This window comes from Paraphaeosphaeria sporulosa (assembly GCF_001642045.1).
Source record: "Paraphaeosphaeria sporulosa strain AP3s5-JAC2a unplaced genomic scaffold CC84scaffold_7, whole genome shotgun sequence".
NCBI classification, from domain to species: Eukaryota; Fungi; Ascomycota; class Dothideomycetes; order Pleosporales; family Didymosphaeriaceae; genus Paraphaeosphaeria; species Paraphaeosphaeria sporulosa.
In genome coordinates this window covers 1,592,735-1,615,365 of record NW_017253366.1, presented here as the reverse complement: position 1 = coordinate 1,615,365, position 22,631 = coordinate 1,592,735, and the positions used below count along the sequence as shown (strand labels likewise).

The 22,631-nt window shown below is 51.5% G+C and overlaps 8 protein-coding genes and 1 non-coding gene across 9 annotated transcripts; 5 read left to right on the top strand and 4 right to left on the bottom strand.

Annotated features, from left to right (window-relative positions):
• Window positions 1-1,294: 1,294 nt before the first annotated feature.
• Window positions 1,295-1,705, top strand: CC84DRAFT_1044225 (uncharacterized protein; the record flags this gene model as incomplete). Its single annotated transcript, XM_018173397.1, has 1 exon — window positions 1,295-1,705. A coding segment is annotated over one exon (411 nt), but the record flags the coding sequence as incomplete, so codon positions are not given.
• Window positions 1,706-1,929: 224 nt separating this feature from the next.
• On the bottom strand, window positions 1,930-4,141 carry CC84DRAFT_1207214 (uncharacterized protein). Its single transcript, XM_018182085.1, has 2 exons — window positions 1,997-4,141; window positions 1,930-1,941 (listed from the first exon to the last, which is right to left on the bottom strand). The coding sequence occupies exon 1, from the start codon at window positions 3,722-3,724 to the stop codon at window positions 2,096-2,098; it is 1,629 nt and encodes a 542-aa protein (XP_018034354.1). The 5' UTR covers window positions 3,725-4,141; the 3' UTR covers window positions 1,930-1,941; window positions 1,997-2,095.
• A 1,141-nt stretch (window positions 4,142-5,282) lies between these two features.
• CC84DRAFT_1123629 (uncharacterized protein) lies at window positions 5,283-7,958 on the top strand. The gene is made up of 4 exons (XM_018175658.1): window positions 5,283-5,946; window positions 5,997-6,554; window positions 6,622-7,745; window positions 7,793-7,958. The coding sequence occupies exons 1-3, from the start codon at window positions 5,391-5,393 to the stop codon at window positions 7,653-7,655; spliced, it is 2,148 nt and encodes a 715-aa protein (XP_018034353.1). The 5' UTR covers window positions 5,283-5,390; the 3' UTR covers window positions 7,656-7,745; window positions 7,793-7,958.
• Window positions 7,959-8,222: 264 nt separating this feature from the next.
• Window positions 8,223-8,319, top strand: CC84DRAFT_t69. Its single transcript has one exon. It is a non-coding gene; the product is annotated as a tRNA-Glu (tRNA).
• Window positions 8,320-8,721: 402 nt separating this feature from the next.
• On the bottom strand, window positions 8,722-9,670 carry CC84DRAFT_1095074 (NAD(P)-binding protein; the record flags this gene model as incomplete). The annotated part of the gene is made up of 3 exons (XM_018174597.1): window positions 8,722-9,010; window positions 9,072-9,324; window positions 9,385-9,670. 3 exons carry the CDS (start codon window positions 9,668-9,670, stop codon window positions 8,722-8,724), a joined length of 828 nt encoding a protein of 275 aa, XP_018034352.1.
• A 115-nt stretch (window positions 9,671-9,785) lies between these two features.
• On the top strand, window positions 9,786-10,402 carry CC84DRAFT_878856 (uncharacterized protein). The gene is made up of 2 exons (XM_018187762.1): window positions 9,786-10,332; window positions 10,387-10,402. The coding sequence occupies exon 1, from the start codon at window positions 9,900-9,902 to the stop codon at window positions 10,197-10,199; it is 300 nt and encodes a 99-aa protein (XP_018034351.1). The 5' UTR covers window positions 9,786-9,899; the 3' UTR covers window positions 10,200-10,332; window positions 10,387-10,402.
• A 1,701-nt stretch (window positions 10,403-12,103) lies between these two features.
• Window positions 12,104-17,120, top strand: CC84DRAFT_1123623 (P-loop containing nucleoside triphosphate hydrolase protein). Its single transcript, XM_018175657.1, has 6 exons — window positions 12,104-12,329; window positions 12,383-12,691; window positions 12,737-13,757; window positions 13,855-15,791; window positions 15,838-15,970; window positions 16,027-17,120. The coding sequence occupies exons 1-6, from the start codon at window positions 12,243-12,245 to the stop codon at window positions 17,016-17,018; spliced, it is 4,479 nt and encodes a 1,492-aa protein (XP_018034350.1). The 5' UTR covers window positions 12,104-12,242; the 3' UTR covers window positions 17,019-17,120.
• A 65-nt stretch (window positions 17,121-17,185) lies between these two features.
• Window positions 17,186-18,677, bottom strand: CC84DRAFT_1166124 (uncharacterized protein). The gene is made up of 2 exons (XM_018178881.1): window positions 18,195-18,677; window positions 17,186-18,087 (listed from the first exon to the last, which is right to left on the bottom strand). The coding sequence occupies exons 1-2, from the start codon at window positions 18,517-18,519 to the stop codon at window positions 17,423-17,425; spliced, it is 990 nt and encodes a 329-aa protein (XP_018034349.1). The 5' UTR covers window positions 18,520-18,677; the 3' UTR covers window positions 17,186-17,422.
• A 150-nt stretch (window positions 18,678-18,827) lies between these two features.
• On the bottom strand, window positions 18,828-20,474 carry CC84DRAFT_1197528 (leucine aminopeptidase 1). Its single transcript, XM_018181526.1, has 4 exons — window positions 20,208-20,474; window positions 19,309-20,145; window positions 19,114-19,165; window positions 18,828-19,061 (listed from the first exon to the last, which is right to left on the bottom strand). The coding sequence occupies exons 1-4, from the start codon at window positions 20,388-20,390 to the stop codon at window positions 18,967-18,969; spliced, it is 1,167 nt and encodes a 388-aa protein (XP_018034348.1). The 5' UTR covers window positions 20,391-20,474; the 3' UTR covers window positions 18,828-18,966.
• Window positions 20,475-22,631: the final 2,157 nt, after the last annotated feature.

Genomic DNA, 22,631 nt, shown 5'->3' with positions numbered 1-22,631 from the left:
TGTAACACAGGGTCCAGCGCGATAGAGGCTAGACCTAGACACAGAGTTTCCCCTCGCTCCAGGCCTTGCCATTTGCTGTTTTCTATCTGCGCGTTCGGCTATAGCATGTGTAAAGCTGCATCTGCATCAGGAAGTGCTAGCTATCGATAGCGTCTCCGGAACCATGCAGGTGCGCTTCACGCATGCACTGCTCAAGGGGGTCTTTAGTGAAGGAGAATGGAGGACGCGCGTTGAAGCATACTTAAGAGCTCTAGTGGTCGTGATTATACTATTTTCTGCTTCCTCCTGTTGATCAGTTTCATTGGGCACTTGCAGCTTTGACCTCAATTTGCCTTCACTGCTCAGCTCGGCACACCGCACATGACCTTGGTCTGTCGAACGACCGTACACAAATCCTACGATCGCGGGGCTCACCAGCTGAGAAGCATCGCCAAATATCCAGCTGCACAATTTCGACCGCAAAATGACGAGGATGCTCATCGCAGCTGCCATTGCGGCACTTGGTACGCGACTGCCAGCTAGCCAGTCACAGATTTCAGACTGACTCCACAGTATCGACTGCATTCGCCGCCATGTTGACCAACTGCCCGCATCCTGACCTCTGCTTCCGCCTCGAGTATCTTGACGCTACCTCGGCCTCTAAGAGTTGCTACATGCTTGTCGGGATCAGCGCACCGATCACGTACAACGTCACGCTTGGTCACCACAATCGGGAGCGAGACTACGATGACTTTATTCAGGTCTATCCAAATGCAGAGAAGTCGAACTTTTCCATTTCTCGAATTACTGGGAGCACCAAATCCGGCTTTGACCCGACGTGCGAGCGGTTGCCCTCGGCTGGCGTGAAGGATGGAAAGATGGCGGCAGACATGCGATGTATGAGTATCTCGGTGCTGTATCTGGGGCATCGAGCTAATACGTGGTAGGCTCGATTTGCACACCGAGGATCAGCGACCCCATGGATTTGTTCGTCCCTGCCATCAATGTATACTGGAATTGGGCCTATGTAGTCACGGACGTCTCGGGATACATGGTTGGGTCAGGCGCAAATGCATTCGGCACTCCCCCTAGTTATTTGCTGAGGCAGTACAAACATCTCGTTAGTCGATGGGCACCGGCAGCCGGTCATGCAGGCCGCTTTGGGCCTCCGCCAAGAATTATCCACATGGCATTGGCGCACGACGTTCTTGCTTGCATAGCCTGGGCTCTCATCTTTCCCTTGAGCGGAATACTCGTCCGATCGTGTTCTTTCCACAACCTCCTCTGGGTACACACTGCCCTCCAAATCGTCGGTCTCTGCTTGTACACCGCGTCAATCGGACTGGGCATCCAACTCGGCATGAGCCCGTTCCACCATTGGATGAAGGACAAGCATGTAATTATCGGCTTGGCCGTCTACGGCCTTTTCCTCACCCAGGCTGCTAGCGGATACATTCATCATGTCATGTTCAAGAAGTACATCTCACGGACCACTTCGAGCTATATCCATCTTTGGACAGGCAGGTTGTGCATTACTCTGGCAATGATCAATGGGGGCTTTGGGTTCCAGCTCCGAAGTCAGAAGATTGGCAGCTGGAAGGTCGCTCTGTACACGGTTTGTGCGGTGGTGATGTGGTGTGCTTACGTTACTAGCATTGTCATTGGAGAGTGGCGCAGGAATAAGCAGATGAAGAAAGTAGCTTCCTCGACCAGCCTTTCTCAAGCGGACTCCTGCATTGACATTCCAACGGTTCGAGAGATCCCAAAGCAGGTTTGAAAGAGAGCTTGGAGTGAGAGATGTGATTATTCAAGACTGCTTCAATTGGGTGGAGGTGCCAATGTACTGGGCATTCTGCCTGGTTTCAGACTGTATATGTTATACTGAATAGCTAGACTCGTTCAGTAATGGGTTATGCTTGACACCAATAATACTGTATGCAACAAGGAGTTCATTCGAATATCCTATATACACATCAATTGGTTTTCGAGTCGTACGACAGGTACAAGGTGTACTTACTAGACCGGGTGATACTCGTTCCTACGAGTGCGAGCTTGCCATGGCCTTCACGCCAATCACCAGCCCTCAGATCCTGCTGCAGATGTGCTTTGGCTCAGTCTAAATCGTTTGTGTCTGACAAGGGTGATCGTCTAGATCATACGTGCTGCATTCGACTTCACAGCTGATTCCTTGCTCTATGCAGACTTGCTTCAATGATTCGCGCTGGTCTGCGCGACCTATGTAGCCTCTTTCCACCCAACCACGCTTTGAGAAGTCCAGGAAGAATTCGACAAGGTTGGGCGTTGCTCTTTTCCACTCTGGCGCTCTATCAGCCACCCAGTTCATGGCCCTATCTCGTGTCTCATGGATTGCGCGGTCGGGCCATTCGCCCTCCAGCGTCTGCCCTGCGAAGAACCGCCTCAGTACGCAAAGCGCCGTGAGCTGGGTCCAACAGTCCAAGTAAGAAACGGCCCAGAGATCGTCGCTGAGAACAAGCCGCTGGAGGTTCGAAGGCAGCAGATCCCCAAGAGAGTGTAGATCCGTGAGAGGACGCCGCTTTGGCTCCCAATCTTGACCAAAGAGTACCGCAAACGAAGTTTCCAGCGACGTGAGGGCGTGGAAGTCGCGCAGAGACCCAAGCGCGTTGACGCACGCCGGCACACTCAGCTCGTGGTCGGATAATAGGCCGCCCACCTCGTCGATTAAGTCACCGAAGATCTCGATCCGTACGGCCAGATCCTTCAACGTGAAACGTACGTATTCCAGGGCTTGTCGGAGTGTCGCTAAACACACCGGTGCCTTCTCGAATGGAACGAACATGTCGTAGTCGAGTGTTACGAGGCTTGGGGTCGTAGCGAGGAGGAGCATGAGCGTTTCTGGGAGTGCGGGCGAGCGCCGAAGGCGCAGGGTCGTGAGTGTGAAGGCTAGTGGTGCTTTTGGGAATGGCCATACTGTGTGTCGTAGAGTATCTTTCTGGATGCCCTCGGAGGCACTTACGTTGGGGAAAAAAGACATATCCAGGGTTTTCACGTTTGGGAGGTAGAATAGATACAGATAGGTTTGCGTAGGCACTGGCAGATTCTCCGCATAGTTTGCCTCATTTCGGCCGTGATCCCGGGGGGTGCGATAGTGAGCATCGGTGTGAGTGATAGTTACCTGGTTCAATTTCTCGAACCAGGACTGCTTTCCCCAAGGACCGAGATACCGGTATAGTGTGCTCCTGAGCATAGCTGGAAGGCGGTAGTTGTGCATCAATAGTTCGATGTCGATGCTTAGCGACTCCACCCGTGTACAGTACGAGATCAAGACTCCAATTCCAGCGTTCAGGTTCCCTTCTCGCGTGGTCGGATCATCGCATTCGCCCTTCTCTTCGCATGGGCATCCTTCTAGAGCTTTTTCGAACATCTCCCAATCATATGCAGGAATGCGATGTGTATGCGCCGGGAGAAGGATGTCGCCATTGAATCCGGGTGCTTGGAAGCCACGGTAGTTCACAGCCTGTAGGACTACTTCCTTGACATTCTTTCCGAGATCTGGATTTTCAAGGATGCTTCGAAGCAGTGCAGTGACTGGTGGACCACGAGGATTGTTTGAATTCCACTGAAAATCGATTCTGCGAAACATTGTCCGCAAGGCAATCGCTCGAATTCTCTTGCATGTCTTCGAAAGATTGCTCAAATCGCGAAGAGGAGTGATGACAATGATGGCCTCTGTCAGTTCAACAGGCAGATCGTCGAAGGGCGCCATGTCGACGCCGGTGTAGATCGCGTTAGTACCTGATAGGCCGTAGCTGATAGAGCCAAACAATGAGCGTAGGATACGCAGCCCAGAGTAACCTGCTGCGTTACTGTCCGAAGGAAGACTGTTGAAGGATCTCCCACATCGGGGGAGAAGCGTCGGGGACTATCATCGGGAATTACCGAAGGCTTGGGTGTCTTGCTGACTCATCTGTAGGCTTGCAAACCTCCACCGACTGGGGCTACCTTGCGCGAGAGAAGGTTGTTGATGTATTTCATTTGGACCCCAGGATGCACGCCGTTCAGATAATCCAGCAATTCCATCGTGCTGCGGGTGAACCAAGATGTCGGGGTCGATGGCCTCACGACTAACCGTATCGCGCGTAAGAGTGATGCTGACCGTGGGACTCTAATAGAAAGACAGGATTTAACACTCCGACATGGCTCTTGTGATGAATTTGTTGCGGCTGTTGGGCGCTCAACGGCAGCAAATATATCATAGGTAAAAAGAACTATACATCGTTTCAAATCCCTCATGTGTTGGCTAACAATAATTAAAATGGAGATGCAGGGAGTGAATAGATGGAAGTCTCTTTAATGATGATACTGACGATGTAGTTAGTATTCGAACGCCAGATGAGGGATTGTGCATATTCGATATAATGCTTATCGATAAGACAAACGCGTACCACTGAATCTGTATCCGTTCGAGCTGCACATCACCGCACTGAGACGCCATCTGGCAATGGCCGCTCGTCCATACCGGGACGTCCAGATCATTGCAGCAGCCGGGAAATGGATCCTGGTAACTTCGCCGGTCAATAGCACTCTTCGAATGCACATGTACACTGCACTGGAACGATTCCCATTTGCAGCAACAGCCCATTCAGAGAGCTCGCAGCTACGAGATTGGGCAGACTGAATCTGGTTGACCGGTTTCACGGATGCAACCTCGCCGCACGACGACTGGAACAGCATGCGAACCACACTGAAGCCTAGCCTACGTGCGTCGAGGGTGCCAAACCCACCCTAGGCTCTCGCCCTCTATCTCCGAGACTGGGCCAGGAGCAGACACCTGTACTGGGTTTATACGATGTTCGGCCGAGAAACTGAAAGTGGACCCCAAACCTGACCGATGCATTGCTTGGCTATATTTCAAACAGATATCCTCCAATTACATGCTTGTTACAATGCCTTAAATTCTTGGCACCTGCCGGTTACCCAAAATTGCGACCTATGTATGGGACTGACGTTTGGTGTCAGGAAAGCATGCAGTAAGCTTCAGTGAGTGTTGAAGGCCACAATAACAACAACCTCCAAACTCGTGCCGGACGACATCGACCTCGTGGTGCACTTCGAGTCCTTCTAATGTCCGCCAGGATTTTCGGTCACTGTAAGACTCCCTGGAGGATGGCAGTGTGCGCTGCCAAGGACCGAGACGTAAGGCTGGATCCGACATTCCGTACCAAGGATCTGATTAGCTCAATAAAGTTCATATGAGGCTAGAATATGTACCTACGGATGATATTAAGTGGAAGGGTCACCCCACGTACTGTTGACGCTTGTCACTGACACTGTGCTGTTGATGTGCGAAATCCTAAACACCATGCAAGACTGAAGGACCATCTAGTCAGCACCAGTCGATTTTATTGTCATCGGTTGAGGAGGAAAGCGACATGGCATCAAACGATATGGAGCTCCACGCTCTTTCCAGCGACTCGCAAGACCTGAGACCAATTACCAATAAACATGGAGTCGGCGAGACTTCGACTTCGCCACGTTCGTCAATTACTGCGCGGGAGCCACAGATCACACGCATGCGTACTACATCCTGGCCAGTCTTTGTATTCGTCATCTACGCAACATTTGCTTTATTCCCATGGATATGTCTATGCATTCTGAGTAAGCGGCCCATAACGAAGGAGAAAGCATACATCTCAGTCGATACAAGTTCGTCTCAACCCGAACACTGGTACCACGTCAGCGAGAAGTACTTCAAAGTGGCACATATCTTACAGTCTATCGCCACACTCGTTACAATCCCAGTGACGACTGCGATATGCTCCATGGCATGCGTGGTATACATGCAGAGTAGTCCTCTGAGACGAAGTCTTACGTTGAGACAGTCGATGGCCTTGGCCGACTCGGGCTGGTTAAGCCCTCATGTGTTGGCGAAACTCGGGACCACGGGAAGCCTTCCATTGTATACCGCGTTTGCTTTGGCACTATTTGGTAACCATTACGAGCTCACCTTGGGACCCGCATTGCGCTAATTGATACAGGGAGTGCAAGTCAAATACTGCAAACTGCAATGGTCGGCCAAGTTGAGATACTCGCTAGTTCTGGTTCTCATCCTTCATACGCTTACGTCATCGACCCGTTGGACTATATTAGCGATGAAGACGATGCAGCAGGATCGAGGTACAGGAACTCTTATGAACAACGGACTCTGAGCCTACGCAGCTTGCTCGAGTTGCCTTTTACAAGCAACGACGACATCAACAACTGGGGGACACCACCCGATTCTCTCTACGCCGATGACACTGCTCGTACTGATAGATCTAGTGCTGCTGGACATATATACGTTCCGCTTGTGAATAATTTCTCGTCGGGTGCCTTCCCATTTCGACAATTCGCACCGCGTATGAACTCCTCGATCATGTCCGAAGAAATCTCGTCGAACGACTTTGGAGAGAATTGCCGCAACGAAACCGAAAATGGTCACTTCTACGCTCGATATTACTATGTTGAGCAGCATGCCTACGACGACAACTACTACAATCCTGATGTAGATTTTGAGGTGTGCGTAACGAACGACCTGCGCATTTCACCTTGGAACAGTAAGTACCACGCTGCTGCATAGTCCCAAACTTTTGACAGATGCTGACCAAGTGTTCGCGGACTCAGTAACACGGGATCGTCAGGACCTAGTTGAGGAGATGTATTACAAGACGCAAGACCGCAACAAGGGCAGCCTTGGCTACTGGAAAATTACGTCAATTACGTCTTTGGGATACTTTGAAGTCCCAAGCTCACAGAACGGGGATGTGCCCGGACCATTGCTGGAAAAAGACCCCTTCATCGACGACAAGGTCCAGATCTCGGAAAACCGGAATGCACACTACAAGGAGACTCACCTCCGGAGAAGGCGAGACAACGTAACCTACAGCGGAAACGCTACGATGCTTATGAGTGGTTACAACAAGGGCCCACTTACATCAGTCGCCATTGCGTTGTTCGGTCCAAACTCCTTTGTTGAGACCAGAATGTCCAATCCTTCAAATTTTGTCATACCTGAGGATCCAGACTGTGGTCTAAGATATTGTACGACCGGCCGCAACTTGCACAGCTGTATTCACAATGCGCCTTTGTACGACTTTCTAGGTAGGTCAAGGAACTGCATAGACATATACGATTCGGGGTCAGTCAACAAGGTCATCGGTCAAGTCAGCACATTACTGTTCTATTTCACCGCGCGGCAGCAGTCTAGCATTCTGCCGGCGCTATCCCATGCCCTTTACATGGCGAACAAATTATGGCTGCATCAACCTATAGCTGGCTATAACACGCAAGGCCAACTGAGAATCTACTACGATGAAGGCATCCCGACTACAAAGCCCGAGCTCAGTAACACTGGTATCATCGTTGGATCTTTTTTTCTCGGCCTGCACCTGCTGGGATTGCTGTTGTTGGCACTTTACGTTGCCAGAATGAAGCCATGGTCAAGCAAGATGGGTTCAGAGGTTATGCTGAAGATGGGAATGGTGTATTCGGATGAGTTGGCGAGGTCCGAGACGAAGCAGCAATGGGATCGAATGGTGACTACACTGCCTGGATTCATAGGTGATGAAAGGCCAGTGGAAGAGATCGGCCGAATGAGGCTGGGCGCGGCGGCTGGTCTTAGCAGAAAGAGAGACAGGAAGTTTGAGATCCTGAGGTAATGGTGAGAGCGTTGTCTTGGAGATTTTGGCTGTCGGTTGCATCCATTATACATCGCGTAGTCCAGGCTATGATCGTCCGCATTGATCACAGTAAGTGGAGAAGAGAGAGTGCAAATTATATATGACAAATACCCCAGATTCGAATCGCGGAGTAGCTTTGCATCTCTATGCCTTGCCAATGTTGTTTGACAAACTAAGCTAACTTCTTATGGCAAACGTCTCGCTGAGAGCTTGTTTCCTGCGCTCTCATTTCATACAGAGACGGCTCATGTTTACTAAGCAAAGAAGAATGACATTGCAACGTTCAAATGGATTTTTGCGGTACGCAGAGGAGGGCGCAATGTTGGTAGCAGGGGCTGCGTAGGACCGAATGCGAGTTAGCGCCCGGAGGCGGGGTCGTCATCACTACTAAGCGAAAAGCAATTTACAAAGGTAAAAGGGCCACTCCGGACGTCTGACCCATGCTTGGCATCGTTACCCTACAGATCCACTTACATAGAAAACCTGTGTATACATATTGTAAATATTTATAAATATACATCAAACCAGCATCAAAACAGCATAACATCCGATATGGTCTAGTGGCTAGGATACATCGCTCTCATCTTCCCAAGCAATTGGAACATGCGCCGATGTGGCCCGGGTTCGATTCCCGGTGTCGGAAAAAGCTCTCTTCTTTTTTCGGCCATCAATGCCGATTGGATCTTAACACAAAAAGCAGTGCGGAGAGCTTTAAGGGTGTGTGAGGTTGGCGACGACGGCAACTCAATTTTTGCCGCGCCTCCATCACCGGCTTCCCTAGAACACACCAGCAAAGTCTGTACACGTTTCACGAGGACAGCTGGACAGTCTCTGATTCTTTCTATTGTGCAGCCTCTTTGGCATCACTTGCAAGGCACCGTCTGAGTTCCGGCACATTTGATAGCTAGTATCGTCGAAGCGCTTCATCCATGCCCACTCTCACGCACAGGACCGGCCTGAGACAAGATCTCAACAATCTCAAGAGGGGACGTTTATTGTCATTGCTACATCACTGCTAGACATACGAGGATGCAGTCGAAAGGACTCACCATGCCTGCACACCGGCCGCGTTGACCACCTTGCCGGCGTCCGCATCTCTCATTCCCTCTACAACATCCCTGATCAAAATTCCGCCCAAGCTTGGGTCACCGGCACCCATCTGTCTTAACTTTTCTGGGCCCATACCACCAAGATTCGTAGCCAAGAATCCAGGGCTGATGCAGAATACCTTGACACCATCTTCCTTCAAAAATCTCTGCCACTCCAACATCAACATGTTCAACCCTGTCTTCGAGCTGCGGTAGGCGATCTGTGAGAGCACTGGAGGTTTTGGCCTACGGGAGCAGCCCGGTCAGCTATCATACAGTCATTTCATGAGGAAAGAAGTCTGCTTACCAGCCTGCAGGAATGCTAGGCAGACCTGCCTTGTGGGCTGGGGATATGGAGCTTCCGCCAGAGCAGGCATCAAGAGAAGACATTCCGGACGTGACGAACATGATCCGTGGGCCCGACGATTTAAGAATAAGCGGGACGAGAGTGTTTGTCAAGACGTGTGTGGAGGTCACATTGAGCGAGTATGAGTGATCAAAAGCCTCGCGGATCCCAGCGGGCGTAGGATTCTCTCGCATGACAGCGTCGTAGGTACCTCCTGTTGCGACTTTAGTACTAGGGCAAGCCGTCGCTGGATCTACGCATGTGAGATTCTTACCAGCGTTGTTGACGAGAGCATCAAGCCTGCCGTACTTGGACTCTATTTCTTTATTCAACTTGTCAATCGAAGCATCGTCCTCGATGTCGATTTGGATCGGAACCAACTCGGATTTGGACTCGGTCACTTCGGACTGCAGTGTTTTGATGGCGGCATGAGCCTTGTCGAGCGAACGGCTGCCCATGAGGAGAACATGTGCGTCCGGCGAAGCATAAAGAGCCTTTACAGCCTCATAACCAATGCCTGTATTTCCGCCGGTGACGAGGACAATGTTCTTCTCTGCCATGATGTGTTCAAGATGTGTGGATAAGCAGCGAATGTTTTGAATGTAGTAGAATGGACAGGTCCGATATAGAATTTTCCCTCCAGGCGTCACAGGCTTTTATACAAACAATCGTGCCTCCTACGTGTGCGATCCATACATACACCTTAAACGGCACTGGATCTGGGCTTGACACTGGAGCGTGGCGTTAGCTGATTTAGGGCTAGCTAATGTGAGTCTTAATTGCAATGAGATGAACGCACTTCTTTGCTATTGGCTTGGACTCATCGTGTACACGATCAAGAGTACTAGTTCTGGTCCGCGTACTTCTCGTACAGTGTTCGTACAATCTTCGCCAGTGTTGGATCCTCCTTCCCACGGCTTTATCGGGATTAATGAACATCCAATGGTTGATTGCGGGGGTCGGCCGCCGCGGCCGCTTAAGACTACGTTTAACTCCGGACGGTTGACCCGAATCTCAGCCGTGCCGACTCCTCATCCGTTGCAAGAAACGAGCACTGATCTGATAGATGCCCAGGATGTGCAGAAATAGCAATATATTGCGAAACGACGTTCTGGCATTGGTCTTCGTAAAGACGTCAGGAATTCCCTTCGTGAAGAGCTGTACAATATTTTAGCAAGTGTTGATGGATATCGTCACAATGGCGAAGTTTCCTATGTTGGTGGTTAGCAAACAAACACATGCTGCAGCCCGACTGTTGGCTTGACGAGTCGTACAGATAAAGTGACCATCAAACAAGGGTTTGTCTAAACCGACATACGCTGTATCCTTCTTATTGTGGACCCAAATCCTATGCTCATTCTTGTCTCGAACCTACTCTCCTCACTCTTTTTTAGCCGTACCAGGCTACCTTCCCACAGCCGGCTGCCTAATCCAACATCGCTCAGTCTCTGACAAGGGTGACACCGACGACCTTCGGTGTCTCTCCTGGCAATAAGGTGGCGAACGATCCATACAATTGTGGTGACTGTGATCGCACTCCAGCTGCTGGTGAATCTGCCCTTCTTCGTTGCAGTCACTGCAAGCTCATCTGGTATTGCAACCGCAAATGTCAGAGCAACGATCGAAAGGAACACAAGGGGCGATGCGAAATCGCCACCATTCTGAACGGATTACCTGCTGCTGTTCCTCCACCTGGTGTTTGCCTCGAGGCAAGCCAATACTCAACGGTCTCCTCCTCACCGAATGATCCCCCAGCTTGGTCCGTCAATGACATCGGACGATGAAAACAAGTATAGTCCCCGACATATCGACAAGGAGGTCACCAAGCGCGACCCGGCTGGTATTGCTCCCACCAAAGCTCAAGATGCCATTTGCAACATCCTCATCGAGCGCACCTGGTTTGCCGACGACGCCAATAAGAATACGACTATCGGCCCAATACTGTACCACGAGGCCTACTGAAAGGTCAAGAAGATCTGGCACAACCCCTCTTGCTCCTTTAATGATAGTTTCGACAAGAGTCTTGCTCTGGTCGGATGGTTCGATGCGATTGAGAAGATCAACGTGCCTGGTGAAAATCGGTTCTGTGGCAAGACTATGGTGGTTCGCATCCGTGTCGAGAAGAACACAGGCGTTGCAAATGAACTACGCATGAGTAAGTTAGAATGGCTATCTGATTGGCGGGCCACTCGCAAACAGGAGCAAAGCTCGTATGTTGTATTACAAGCTTGTCAGCAAGCTATTTAGGAGTCACGGCCACTCCCTAGAATGTTTTTGGTCATCGTCGAGTCATTAAGTACACTCGAACAAATTTCTCTCACGGCGTTGGCCCTCTAGTAATATGTTCGCAACTCAGTCGTTCGAGCGACACAGCTCGCATGTTCTTCGGTGCTCTTACAAGCTTCTGTGCGACGGACATTACATTGTCAGACGTATGACTAGTTGAGTATCTCAACAGAAGTAGCTGCTGAACCCTATGATCGTATTCCCTGCTTCTTGCAGTCATGCAGGTGAGAATGCAGCATGCAACAGTGAAGACTTTTCGCTCGCGGTTGCCTGCAAACTGTCGACTGATTGCGTAATATCTTAGCAGTAGCAGAGTCAACTGCGTTGAGTTAGGAGTTTCTTTCTAACAGAGTCAGAACCGGTGAAGCTGCTGAAAATAGTTCATCCGTCTATTGCGCATGAAAATGAACCTCTTATTCATGTGTAGTCGGAGGCGAAGGTTTGGTGTGCACGATTCTCCTATACACCAGTCTTACAGCGTCATTGAGTCCTGGTAGCGGTCTTGCGCATCAAAGGAATGCGACGAAGATCGGTCAACAGAAAAGCACAAATAACGCTCAGGACAAAGCGGTGGCCTGAGTCAGACGAGCTCATGTGGCGTGGGGCAGGAAGGATCATGCAGTTCGTGCTTACCCAAAACAGCAAGGCGGCTCTTTTAGACCGTGCTTGTGCACGGGAACCATTCGTAAGGCTGTTCACCGACATCACTCTGCTCATCGTCCTTTACCGCTGATGCCTAGACTTGTTCTTTTTTAGAAACTCTACATGATAGCTACCTTCAGTCCAAGCTTGATATTGCTGGCGCGTAGGTGGAAGGAGGTTCCTTCGCGGTAGCAGGAGATCGCAATGGCGTTCGCACAAATCCCGACGACGATGAACCCGGGGAATGTCAGCCAGGACATTCCACCATTGGTTCGGTGCCACAAGCTCTGGGTAGGTACAGTCTTGATTCTTGGAATGTCGGGAAGGCCACTGATCTTTCGAAGGATAACCAAACAGCTCGCTTTACGCCTTGTGCGCTACCATATGTCGCCACTTTCCCAGCCATCTTAGGCGCAATCGTGCTGTTGACTTATGCGTTACGAATTTTCAACGCATACAAGCCAAAATGGACGAAGCCGTTTATCACGGAAGAGAAAGAGAACTCAGACGAGCTGGGCTCCATGCTCTGGAGACAACCGCTGTCTGGAACATTCGGGCTTCTGGTAGTTTCAATGGTTGGACTCACGATGCAGCTGTTAGCCAGCTTTCTCCCCATGTTCTACTATAGCGGGATCTATCCTTCAGTTGCTTGGGTGGGAACATCTATGCCCGTTCGATGCAAGAGCTGACCAGTCCAGGTAATCGCCATCAGTGTTATTATCATGGAGCGCCCAAGGGCGGCTTCACTCTCGCTTATAACTCTGTATACGGGAATATTTCTTGAACGACTCGTCGTCCTCTCTCATGGATCACAATTGGAACCACTGTATGCGCCGGATTTCCTGGCAGCAGTAGCGGCATTGCTTGGCATGCTGATTGTCCTCAATATGCCTCTGCGCGATCCAGCTCTGCCGAGTGAGGGTATCAGTCCCGTCGATACTCCGCCGACCGTCGACTTGCGGACACCAGAAGACAATCTGACACCTTTCCAGTACATGACTGTGTCATGGATGAAACCTTTGATTAACAAAGGGAAGACCAGAGAAATGAGCGATGCAGATGTGTGGGATCTGGGATACGAATACAAGCACGAGCGACTCCACAACACCTTTCGCGTCCTTCAAGGCTCTGTAACGAAGCGGGTATTCTTTGCCAATGGCATGGATCTGCTTATTACCACGTTATTAGGGCTTCTCCAACTAGCTCTAACATTGGCAATTCCCGTACTACTACAGCAGTTACTTGCGAGCATGCAAGGTTCGAACGCTAATGGCAACGCCACCATTACATATGCTTGCATTGCGTTATTCTTCCGCTTGCTCAATGCCCAGACCCAGGTGTTCGTTATCTGGCATCAGCGAAGAGCTTATGAGCGGTCACGGGGCGAGATGATCACAATGCTTTTCGAAAAGACTCTTAACAGAAAGATCTTGGGCGCAAAGCAAAAGTCAGAAGAGGGACAGCCTAACGGGCACACCAACGGAGATCTGAATGGAGCCGTCAATGGCCACACCGATGAAGCGTCTGCCAAAGGACGCACCTGGCCAGGCCATGTTCGATGGGCTTTCCTAGGCCCACTTTTGTTCATTCGGAACCTCTTTACGAAGAAACCGGCGGAGCCAGATAAGAAAGACGACGAAGCTGCATCTATGGGGAAAATTCTGAACCTCATGCGGAATGATGTGTATGAGGTGTCTCAGCGCTTCTGGGAATTCTCCGGTACGATCCTCCCCGGTACAAAGTTATGTCTTATGTATAGACAACTTGTACACAAACCACCTTTATGACTCAGCTGACTCTGTACCTGCGAGTATAGACATCATTACGAAACCAGTAGGGGTTATCTTTGCGACACTTCTAATCTGGAGGATGCTCGGATGGGCCTGCTTGTTGGGCGTTCTAGCATTGTTTGTGACTCAATCGCTCAATGTCGTTCTTGCTCGCTACAAAGTGTACTTTGAGAAGAAGCGTAGAGTTGCTACAGATGAAAAGTTGCAGCGGATTAATCAGTTCATCGAATCGATCCGGCACTTGCGCTGGTATGGTTGGCAGGATTCGTGGTTGAATGGAATACTCGAATCGCGCCAAAAGGAACTGCACCTCCGCGTCATACTGATAATTTTCGAAACAACGTTGGCTTTCGTGGTCAAGTTCGGTGTTGGTATGTTTCCCCTGGTCGCATTCTATGCGTATACGAAGTTATCTGGTAAATCCCTCCGCGTCGACCTTATCTTCCCGGCTATCGACTTATTCAACCTTTTGGATTCTTATCTCCGCGAATTGCCCAGAATGGTTACGACATTGCTCAATGCTTATGTTGCAATGGGTCGAATTGAGTCATTCATGCAAGAACCCGACAAAGAAGAGAACGACTTGGTCCCAGAAGGCACCGCTGAATTGAGCTTCCAAAATGCCTCCTTCGCCTGGCCTGGCGTAGAGAAAAACGTATTGAGCGACATTACTCTAGCTTTTCCACGTGGTCTTACTGTCATATACGGAGAGGTGGCATCGGGCAAGACAGCTCTTCTGCAGGCCCTTCTAGGAGAGCTCGACAAGACTGCTGGCGAATTCGTACAACCGGACGAGATCATCGGATACTGTGCTCAGACGCCTTGGCTGCAAAGCATGAGCATTCGAGAGAACATCCTTTTTTCGTGTCCATACGAAGAAGGACGCTACAAGCAGGTTCTTGAAGCATGTGCACTTCTTCCCGACATGGCTGAGTTCAAATCTGGAGACCTTTCTAATATCGGTGAGAATGGAATCGGCCTTTCAGGCGGGCAGAAGGCTCGAGTAGCGCTCGCACGTGCGGTGTATAGTCCGGCGAAGGTAATTATGCTCGACGACCCACTCTCGGCGCTCGATCATCAGACTGCAGAGTTCATCGTTCGCAAACTGCTTGCCGGCCCACTCATGGCCGAACGCACTATCATCTTGGTCACGCATCGTACAGAGCTCTGCCACGGTATTGCAAAGCAGTGGGTAGAATTGAATCACGGCGAAGCTACGATCCATGAGCCTGCTCCTGAAGAAGAAAACGCGCTCAAACGCCAGGAGACCCAAGAATCAATTTCGGAAGAAGAAGCCAAGAAGCGCGAGGAAGCCCAGGCAGCCGCTGTGCCAGACAAGTTCATCGAAGATGAGCACCGTGCAACCGGAACCGTCAAGCTCCAAGTCTACTGGCGATACATCAGAGCTGGAACCTTCCTCTGGTGGTCCGTTGCGATATTCGTCATGGTTCTCTATCGTTTTGTAGATATTGGTCAAGGATGGTATGTCAAAGCGTGGGGTGAAGGATACGACCACGATCATCCGAGAGGCACGTTCAATTTTCTCCCCCCACCTGGCCAGGACGTTGTACCTTGGCTTATCGGATTCTTTGTCATCGCTTGCATCACGTCCGTGACGTTCTGGTGGGTCTACATTGTCATGTACGGCGTCGGATACCAAGCGGCGAAGACGATCTTCAAAGAGGCCATCGACAAAGTTGCGCATGCCACGTTCCGTTTCTACGATGTCACTCCGGTAGGGAGACTGATGAATCGCCTCACATCGGACATGAACACCATCGATGGACATCTGAGTTTCATCTTCACAATCGTTATATGGCAGGCCGTCGGCTTCATCAGTTCGATCGTAATTATTTTGACCGCGGCCCCAGCCTTCCTGGCTTTCGGAGTTGTTCTAAGTTCATGCTACGTATACTACTTCAGACTATTCTTGCCAACGTCCCAGACTTTACGTCGTCTCGAGGTAAGGATATCCCCATTCGTCCACTCACATTGTTAACCCTGAACAGATGGTGTCACTCTCTCCTTTGATGTCCAACTTCGGCGCCCTCGTTGAAGGCCTCACTACAGTCCGCGCCTTCTCTGCCCAGCCACGCTTTCAATCCAACGTCATCACTGTAGTCGACAACTTCCAAGCAAAAGGTAAGGATACCTCTATTAATACCTCTATTAACTATGTCCCTTTTTAACAAATGTAGATCACTTCTACTGGTCTCTGCAAGCTTGGCTCGGCCTCCGCTTCTCAACACTATCCGCCTCCTCGACCCTCGCCATGGCCATCATTGCAGTCTACACAGGCATTTCGCCCGGTCTCACCGCCTTCGTCCTCATCACCGCAAGTAAATTCGTTATCCAGACCGAACAGCTCTGCAAAATCTACGGTCAGCTTGAAATGGACTTCACCAGCGTAGAGCGCGTCGTCGAGCTGCTCGACCTCGAGACCGAAGCTCCCGGCGTCGTCAACCCGCCCGCCCACTGGCCCACTTACACCGGCGATATCGTCTTCGAGAATGTCACCATCCGGTACGCGCCAAACCTCGACCCTGCACTGCACGATATCAGCCTACGGATCCCTGCGGGCTCACACACGGCCGTCATTGGGCGCACAGGTAGCGGCAAGTCCACGCTCGCGCTCTGCCTTCTCGCCACCATCGCGCCTGAGGCGGGCCAGATCTTCATCGACGGCGTCGACATCGGTACCGTCAACAAGCAGGCGCTGCGCAACCGCGTGACGTTCCTCGCGCAAGAACCCGTCCTCTTCCCCGGCTCCATGCGCAAGAACCTCGACCCCCTCGACGAATACAGCGACGCAGCCTGCGAAGCCGTGCTCTCCAAGATTGCCGGGAACCACGACTGGAAGCTCTCGACCTCGGTCGAGGGAGGTGGGAAGGGCCTCAGCCAGGGCCAGCGCCAACTCGTTGGCCTCGCGCGCGCGATGCTGCGCCGGAGTCCTGTACTCATCATGGATGAAGCCACGGCTTCCATCGACTTTGAAACCGCACAACGCATACAGAGTGTGCTGCGGGAGGAGATGCGGGAGAGTACCGTGATTACGATCGCGCATCGGTTGGAGGCGGTGAGGAATGCGGATTATTGCGTTGTGCTGGGGAAGGGGAAGTTGGTGAAGAGTGGCAAGGCGGTGGATATGTTGAGAGAAGGGGGCGAGTTTACGGGGATGTTGGCGCAGTAAAGGGGAGGTCTTGTGGGGATGGTACTAGATTGCAAGGCGTTTGAGCGGGAAAATGTCTCTTTTCTTTTGGGTGTGAGCAGTTTAACGAACCAGTATACGTAGTCAATCATTACTTTTGATCTTCACGAGTTCATCTGGATGTGCTTGCCTAAGAAGCATTGAGATGAAGCGAGTGCTTCGCATCTATGCTCTTGTATGCTTGCTTCTACGAGGCGGACAGAAGTGTAGACTATATATGATATAAGCAAACGCGCAAGACGCCACCCGAGTAGTCTAGTCAGACAAACTCGTGTAAATGTGCCCCGTCTACACCCCGCCATATGCAAATCCAAACAAAATCCACAACGAGCGTGAAGAAGCCTTGGAACGTACTCAGCAGCACAATCAGCAGGGTCTAGCCTGTCCTAGACCAGTCCCCACAGCGGACGTGGCAGCGGTCCACACGCACCGTTCCTTCCCGTCCTCATCTTCGCATCCTTCAACCCAACATATGCCTCCCTTCTCGCCGGATCTCCCACCGTGACCGACCACGTCTTCAGCCCATAGTACACCCCGATATGATGCACCAGCCACCTCCCGAAGCTCCCACCCTGGTCCTCCTCAGCCGTCTCAAACAGCATGATCTCCCGCTTGCACGGTGCCTCGGTGGGACTCCTCAAATCGCTCATCTTCCCGTTCCTCCCCACAAACACGATCTCATCGTCCGAGCTGTCCGGATCAGCAGGCAGTCCGTCGTCCGCGGCTCTGCGCACGCTGTCCTCCCACTCGGTCACGAAGGCGCGGACCTCTGATTCCAGATCCATGAGCAGGCCCTTTGCGCCGCGCGAGCGCTTAAGCTTCTCGCGCAGCTCCTTGGGGACTACGCCGGGCGCGGTGGGCTTCTTCGCGACGGTGCGGGACGAGGCTTTTGCTTTGGCGGCGGAGGTCTTGCGCTCGGCGTGCTGGCGGGCGAGGCCGGCGTCCCAAAGGGGCGCGAGATAGTACGGGACGTTATGGACCGGGTGGGTGGGGTGAACTTCCCAGTCTTTGGGCTGCGGGGGCTCGACGTAGGGGTTGTTCAGGAGGCGGTCTGTTTGGAGAGGTCAGTCAAAGGGAACAAGTCCATAGCGGATGGCCCTGTGCGCATGTGTGTGCGATGCGCGCGCGTTCGGTAGCAGAGGACCTAGGGACGCGTACCGTTCTCCCACCGCAGCCTGCGCCGGGTGCCCTCCTTCCCCTTGAGCAAGGACTCGCGGCGCTTCAAGCTATCGCGGCGGATCGGCTCCTTGCGCTTGTAGTAGCCGCCCTCCTTCGCTGCCGCGGTAGAGGTCGGGCGCTCCCCGGGGGCAGCTGAAGTCGAGGCGTCATCGAGCGGGATCTGGAGATTGACGGTCGCGCCTAGGATGTCCCCGGGGGTGGCGATAGTGACCTGGCTGATGGCTGCGGTCGCCGTCTCCACAGTCCAAGCCTGGATGTCGATGGGCTGAGGCTCAAGAGCCGGTTCGGTGGTCAAGATGGCCATGGTGGTGAGTGGCAATGCAAGTTGCGATAAGAGTTGCGATAGCAGGAGGGGTAAGATGGCGGGGTAGGAACGAAGGACGACGGGCGCCGCAGGTACAATGAGGTCTGTCTGAAGCAAACAGGCGTTCAGAAGAGGAGCAACGCGATGCACATGTCAAGACGGCGGAGAGGGAGCACGATAGTGCTTCGCGATAGGAACCGAGCTAGCTTCGTGAGCCAATCACCGATCCAACGTGGGTGAGACGGCGCGAGTCACACTCGGTGACCGCATCAGGTGTTCTCCGCGGTCTCGGGGAAGCTGACCCGCAGCCGTGCTTGAGGAAGGACATGATTCATGTATTTGCTATCGACACCAACGCCATATTCTAACATGCCCGCAATGCCCAACCATCCTTCGTTTACGCTTTGGGTATCTACAAATGCTTCCCATCAAAAACAGTGACACTGCCTAGTCAAACTTATGTGTGGCCAGTTCGTAGGCAAGGGCTAGCGTCAACTTCGCATGCTGGAGCATGTGGTCGAAGCTGAGATATTCGATTTTGTCTGGACTTGGGTTAGCACACATGGCTATGAGCATCCCTGGTGACCTTCTTACCTTCCGTTGTGTGAATCTTGTTGTCCGAGTATTTGAAGTCCGATTCAATGACCTGGGTACAAAGTCAGCAAGATGCTTGAAAATAAGGAAATGAGGTAGGAATAGGTTGTTTGGCTTCAGGTCGGGACTAAAGTCTGATATGTTCAGACAACAATTGTAGCCGAAACAGCCACTTTGTAGTTGAGGGTTTCTTACAAAAGCGGAGGGGTATCCAGCCTTGCTGGCACTGGCATGGTCGGAACACGCGTAGCCGCACTTCGTGAGTACGTAAGGGATATTGCAATACTCTGTGATGACCTCCTTGATGAACTCAGTCAGGCCGGGGTCGACGAAGTCAGTGATCACGCCAACAGACTCAGGTTCGCCCGCGTCGATAGTCTTCTGCACGTAACCTGTCATATCCTGCTGAAGCATGGCCTTAACATCACGGCCCTCCTTTTCGTATGACTGGAAGATTGCCTGAGAGCCAAGTAGCCCTCCCTCTTCGGCGCTGTACCAATGGAACTCGACAGTGTTCGGGAAGTCTCCTTTCACGATATCCTTGGACTTGAGCAGCACGCGCAGGGCTTCGAGGATCGTGACGGTGCCGCTTCCATCGTCGTCAGCTCCGGGTGCAGCGAGGATGGACGGGAGAAACAGATTGATGCTGTCCTGGTGGGCACCAATGACAACAGTCTTGTTGCTCTTTCCCGGAATCGTGGCGATGATGGAAGACTGGCCCCAAGGGTGGGAGAAAGCCTTCACCGACGCACCGTGTTCGAAAGCTCCGCTCTTCGCAATTGTGTCGTTGACTTGCTTCAGCAGCCACGCAGAGGACTGCGCGCCATACTGGGATTTATAGTATCTCGTATGGAAGGACGTGAAGACCTCCAGGTGCTTGCGCATATTGTTCTTCTCGAGCTGCTTGAGCAGCGGAGCGACGGTGTCGTTCTGAGCGATCTTCTTAGGAAACTTGACGCTCCGTGCGCCGTAGTTGCTGTTCAAGGCGCCGAGCTCAGAGTTGTCCGTGATGTCCATGAAGTTGATGCCTTTCTGATGAGCCATTAGCGACGTTGTCCAGCTGCACCGTTGCCACGAGATAGCTATGTACTTACGCGACGCAGAGCCCACTTGTCGTCTTCTGTGACCCACTGGGTCTCTCCCGGTGCCAGCTCGATGAGGTACTTGTCCGCTTCAACGATGGGTGCCTGCTGCGAGTCACCCAGCACGACCTGCGGAGGGTAGACAGCAGCGACCAGCGCTGCGGTGCACAATGGGAGCAAAAGTGACGACTTCATGGTGGGCTGAGGGTGATTCGGGATGGATGCGCTGCTCGTGTGCGGGATGTGGGAGCTTGGAGCTGGAGCTGGAGCTGGTTGACCCAGTGATGATGACATCCGCGGGCGGCGATACCGGGCTTACGATAAGACAGGAACAGGAAGGCACTCACGCCTACGCGTTTCGAAGCCACGACTCCCGCAGGCTTCCCAACATTTTGGTGAACGGAGCCAACCAAAACTCGCCAATTCGTCTTGAGATCGCTTTAGTCGGTTTGTGATATTCGAATATGTGTACGTCTACAGTCCGCAAGGCTACTGTCTCTTTGCGCGCCCGACACGATGACAGCGATCTTTCACTTTCACAGCACGACATGAGATATTGAATCAAGGTGGTGCAGCTACCCCACAGCAGAGGCTCATCGAGCACAAGGTTCCACCAAAGACTGCACAGATGCTTCATCTAGATTGCGAAAGCTTACGGGAGCAACTCGCGCTCTATCCTGGCTGTCAACCTGGCTTTGTGATATTCCGCTATACATACAAGGATGATTCGCAGTGGGTGCGTTTTATAGATCATCTCAATAGACGCACGCGTTGGATACTCGATTACACTGGTAACGGTGGTTTCTTCCAGCACGTTGAACTAGAACGTCCATGAGGACCCTGGGCTTGAAGTCGCTACTACTTCGAAAGTGCGCGAATAAATGATTCCTGACGAGGTCCAAATCCTCCGGGCGCTCTTGTGTTTATGCTGCACTTGGACAATTTCAGCAATGGCTCCGGACAGATGCCGCGCAATCATTTCGGGGAGATGCTCAAACGGCGGCTTGCATAGCTGTCAAGCAATTCCGAGATGAGACTGCCTGATGTTGACTAAGAGATTAGTCCTCGTAGCAATGTTCTAGCCACCCATGTCCAGCCGCGGCGACTTGGTCGCAATGGTTAGCCAGAATATAGACTCTAGGCTGAGCGTTTTCTAGCATCTATCTTAGAGAGCCGAGTTACTTGGCCATGTAGCTCTAATGTTCACCCCTCAAAAAGGGACACAGATTGGAGAAGTCATGTGCTCGTTTGATCGGTGAAATCACAAATCTAAACTTTCACAGTTCCTTCTTCCTTCCACAAACTAAAAGAACTCTAGCACGATTAGCGCATCCAGCGTTTTGGAAATTCATTTGAAAGCAGTTTGAAATTAGGACATTAGACCATGCTTTCGTACGGCTGATGGTGCGAATTTGCCGGGTTTTGGAGCAGTAGAAGCGGGAAATGTTGGTAACCCGATAAAAGTCGTACGAAATTATCCCATACTAGGCCATTGGTTCCCATTTTCGGGCCAGTCTGAAGCAGTCATGGTGTCCGCCTATGGGACTAGAATTGCCTCCTTTGTCCGCTTGCATCTGCAAGATTGTGTTCACCTTTTCTCACGGTGTTTGAGGTCGTCGGAGTTCTCGCCGACCTGCAGTTGCAGAAAAGAATCATTGACGGCGTCGATGTCCTCAGAAGCTTCTCCAAGTGTGAACAAGAGTCCCTTGATAAATTTATATGAAGACACTCACAAGTAGGTGAAGTCATGACAGTTGTGTAGGTGATATCGGTGCATGTTCATGATGATGTGTGTTCAGAGATGTGTTTCGAAAAATTACACTTTAGCAGCGTAGATAAACTACAGCTAAACATTCATGTAGTCAAGCAAGCAAAATGGAATGACGGCTTGTTAATCGGAAATAGAAAAGGGTTCCGCCACGTAGCGCTTGAGAACGGTACTACATGACTTACAAAAGCTACCCACGGCTGGCCAAAATGCCCTAAATTAACGATTCAAAAGCTGCGTCCGCCGTTAGTCCAACCATAGAGTTCATGGTGCAAACTTACATGCGCAGTATCAGATTAGCTACGCTAACCTTGGTTCCGCCTTCTCTGACCCAAGGTAGCGTGTCTCTGCTGAATGTAAAGTGCCTGAGCGAGCTAACCGTATCCTATGATGCATGCAGTAATTTGTGGCGTAATCTTCGTGCCCTCAAAAGTAGTTGTTATGGACATGTGCGCAAGGGCTAGTGTACGTCATAAGTCTCTGACATGTGACGGAACGCCCGCATCTCCGGAAGGCTCGGAGCTTCGTTGAACTGCGTGATGATAATGATGAACCCGATATATTGGAAGAGATTCATGGTCGCCTGGCGCAGGTGGTAAACTTCGCATCAACAGCGCAATCCCTACCAGAATTACCAAACTTAGAGTGGGACAACTGTCTGAAGCGAA

Excerpts from the sequence above, each read along its gene's own strand:
- CC84DRAFT_1207214 (XM_018182085.1), bottom strand. The coding sequence starts at position 3,724 with ATGGCGCCCTTCGACGATCTGCCTGTTGAACTGACAGAGGCCATCATT.
- CC84DRAFT_1123629 (XM_018175658.1), top strand. The coding sequence starts at position 5,391 with ATGGCATCAAACGATATGGAGCTCCACGCTCTTTCCAGCGACTCGCAA. Across the intron at positions 5,947-5,996 it reads GTTTGCTTTGGCACTATTTG|GGAGTGCAAGTCAAATACTG; the intron begins GTAACCATTACG and ends TAATTGATACAG. Across the intron at positions 6,555-6,621 it reads GCGCATTTCACCTTGGAACA|TAACACGGGATCGTCAGGAC; the intron begins GTAAGTACCACG and ends TCGCGGACTCAG.
- CC84DRAFT_878856 (XM_018187762.1), top strand. The coding sequence starts at position 9,900 with ATGAACGCACTTCTTTGCTATTGGCTTGGACTCATCGTGTACACGATC.
- CC84DRAFT_1123623 (XM_018175657.1), top strand. The coding sequence starts at position 12,243 with ATGGCGTTCGCACAAATCCCGACGACGATGAACCCGGGGAATGTCAGC. Across the intron at positions 12,330-12,382 it reads TTCGGTGCCACAAGCTCTGG|GATAACCAAACAGCTCGCTT; the intron begins GTAGGTACAGTC and ends GATCTTTCGAAG. Across the intron at positions 13,758-13,854 it reads GCGCTTCTGGGAATTCTCCG|ACATCATTACGAAACCAGTA; the intron begins GTACGATCCTCC and ends CTGCGAGTATAG.
- CC84DRAFT_1166124 (XM_018178881.1), bottom strand. The coding sequence starts at position 18,519 with ATGGCCATCTTGACCACCGAACCGGCTCTTGAGCCTCAGCCCATCGAC. Across the intron at positions 18,088-18,194 it reads CAGGCTGCGGTGGGAGAACG|ACCGCCTCCTGAACAACCCC; the intron begins GTACGCGTCCCT and ends CTCTCCAAACAG.
- CC84DRAFT_1197528 (XM_018181526.1), bottom strand. The coding sequence starts at position 20,390 with ATGAAGTCGTCACTTTTGCTCCCATTGTGCACCGCAGCGCTGGTCGCT. Across the intron at positions 19,166-19,308 it reads CTGGATACCCCTCCGCTTTT|GTCATTGAATCGGACTTCAA; the intron begins GTAAGAAACCCT and ends CTTTGTACCCAG. Across the intron at positions 19,062-19,113 it reads CAAGATTCACACAACGGAAG|ACAAAATCGAATATCTCAGC; the intron begins GTAAGAAGGTCA and ends ACCCAAGTCCAG.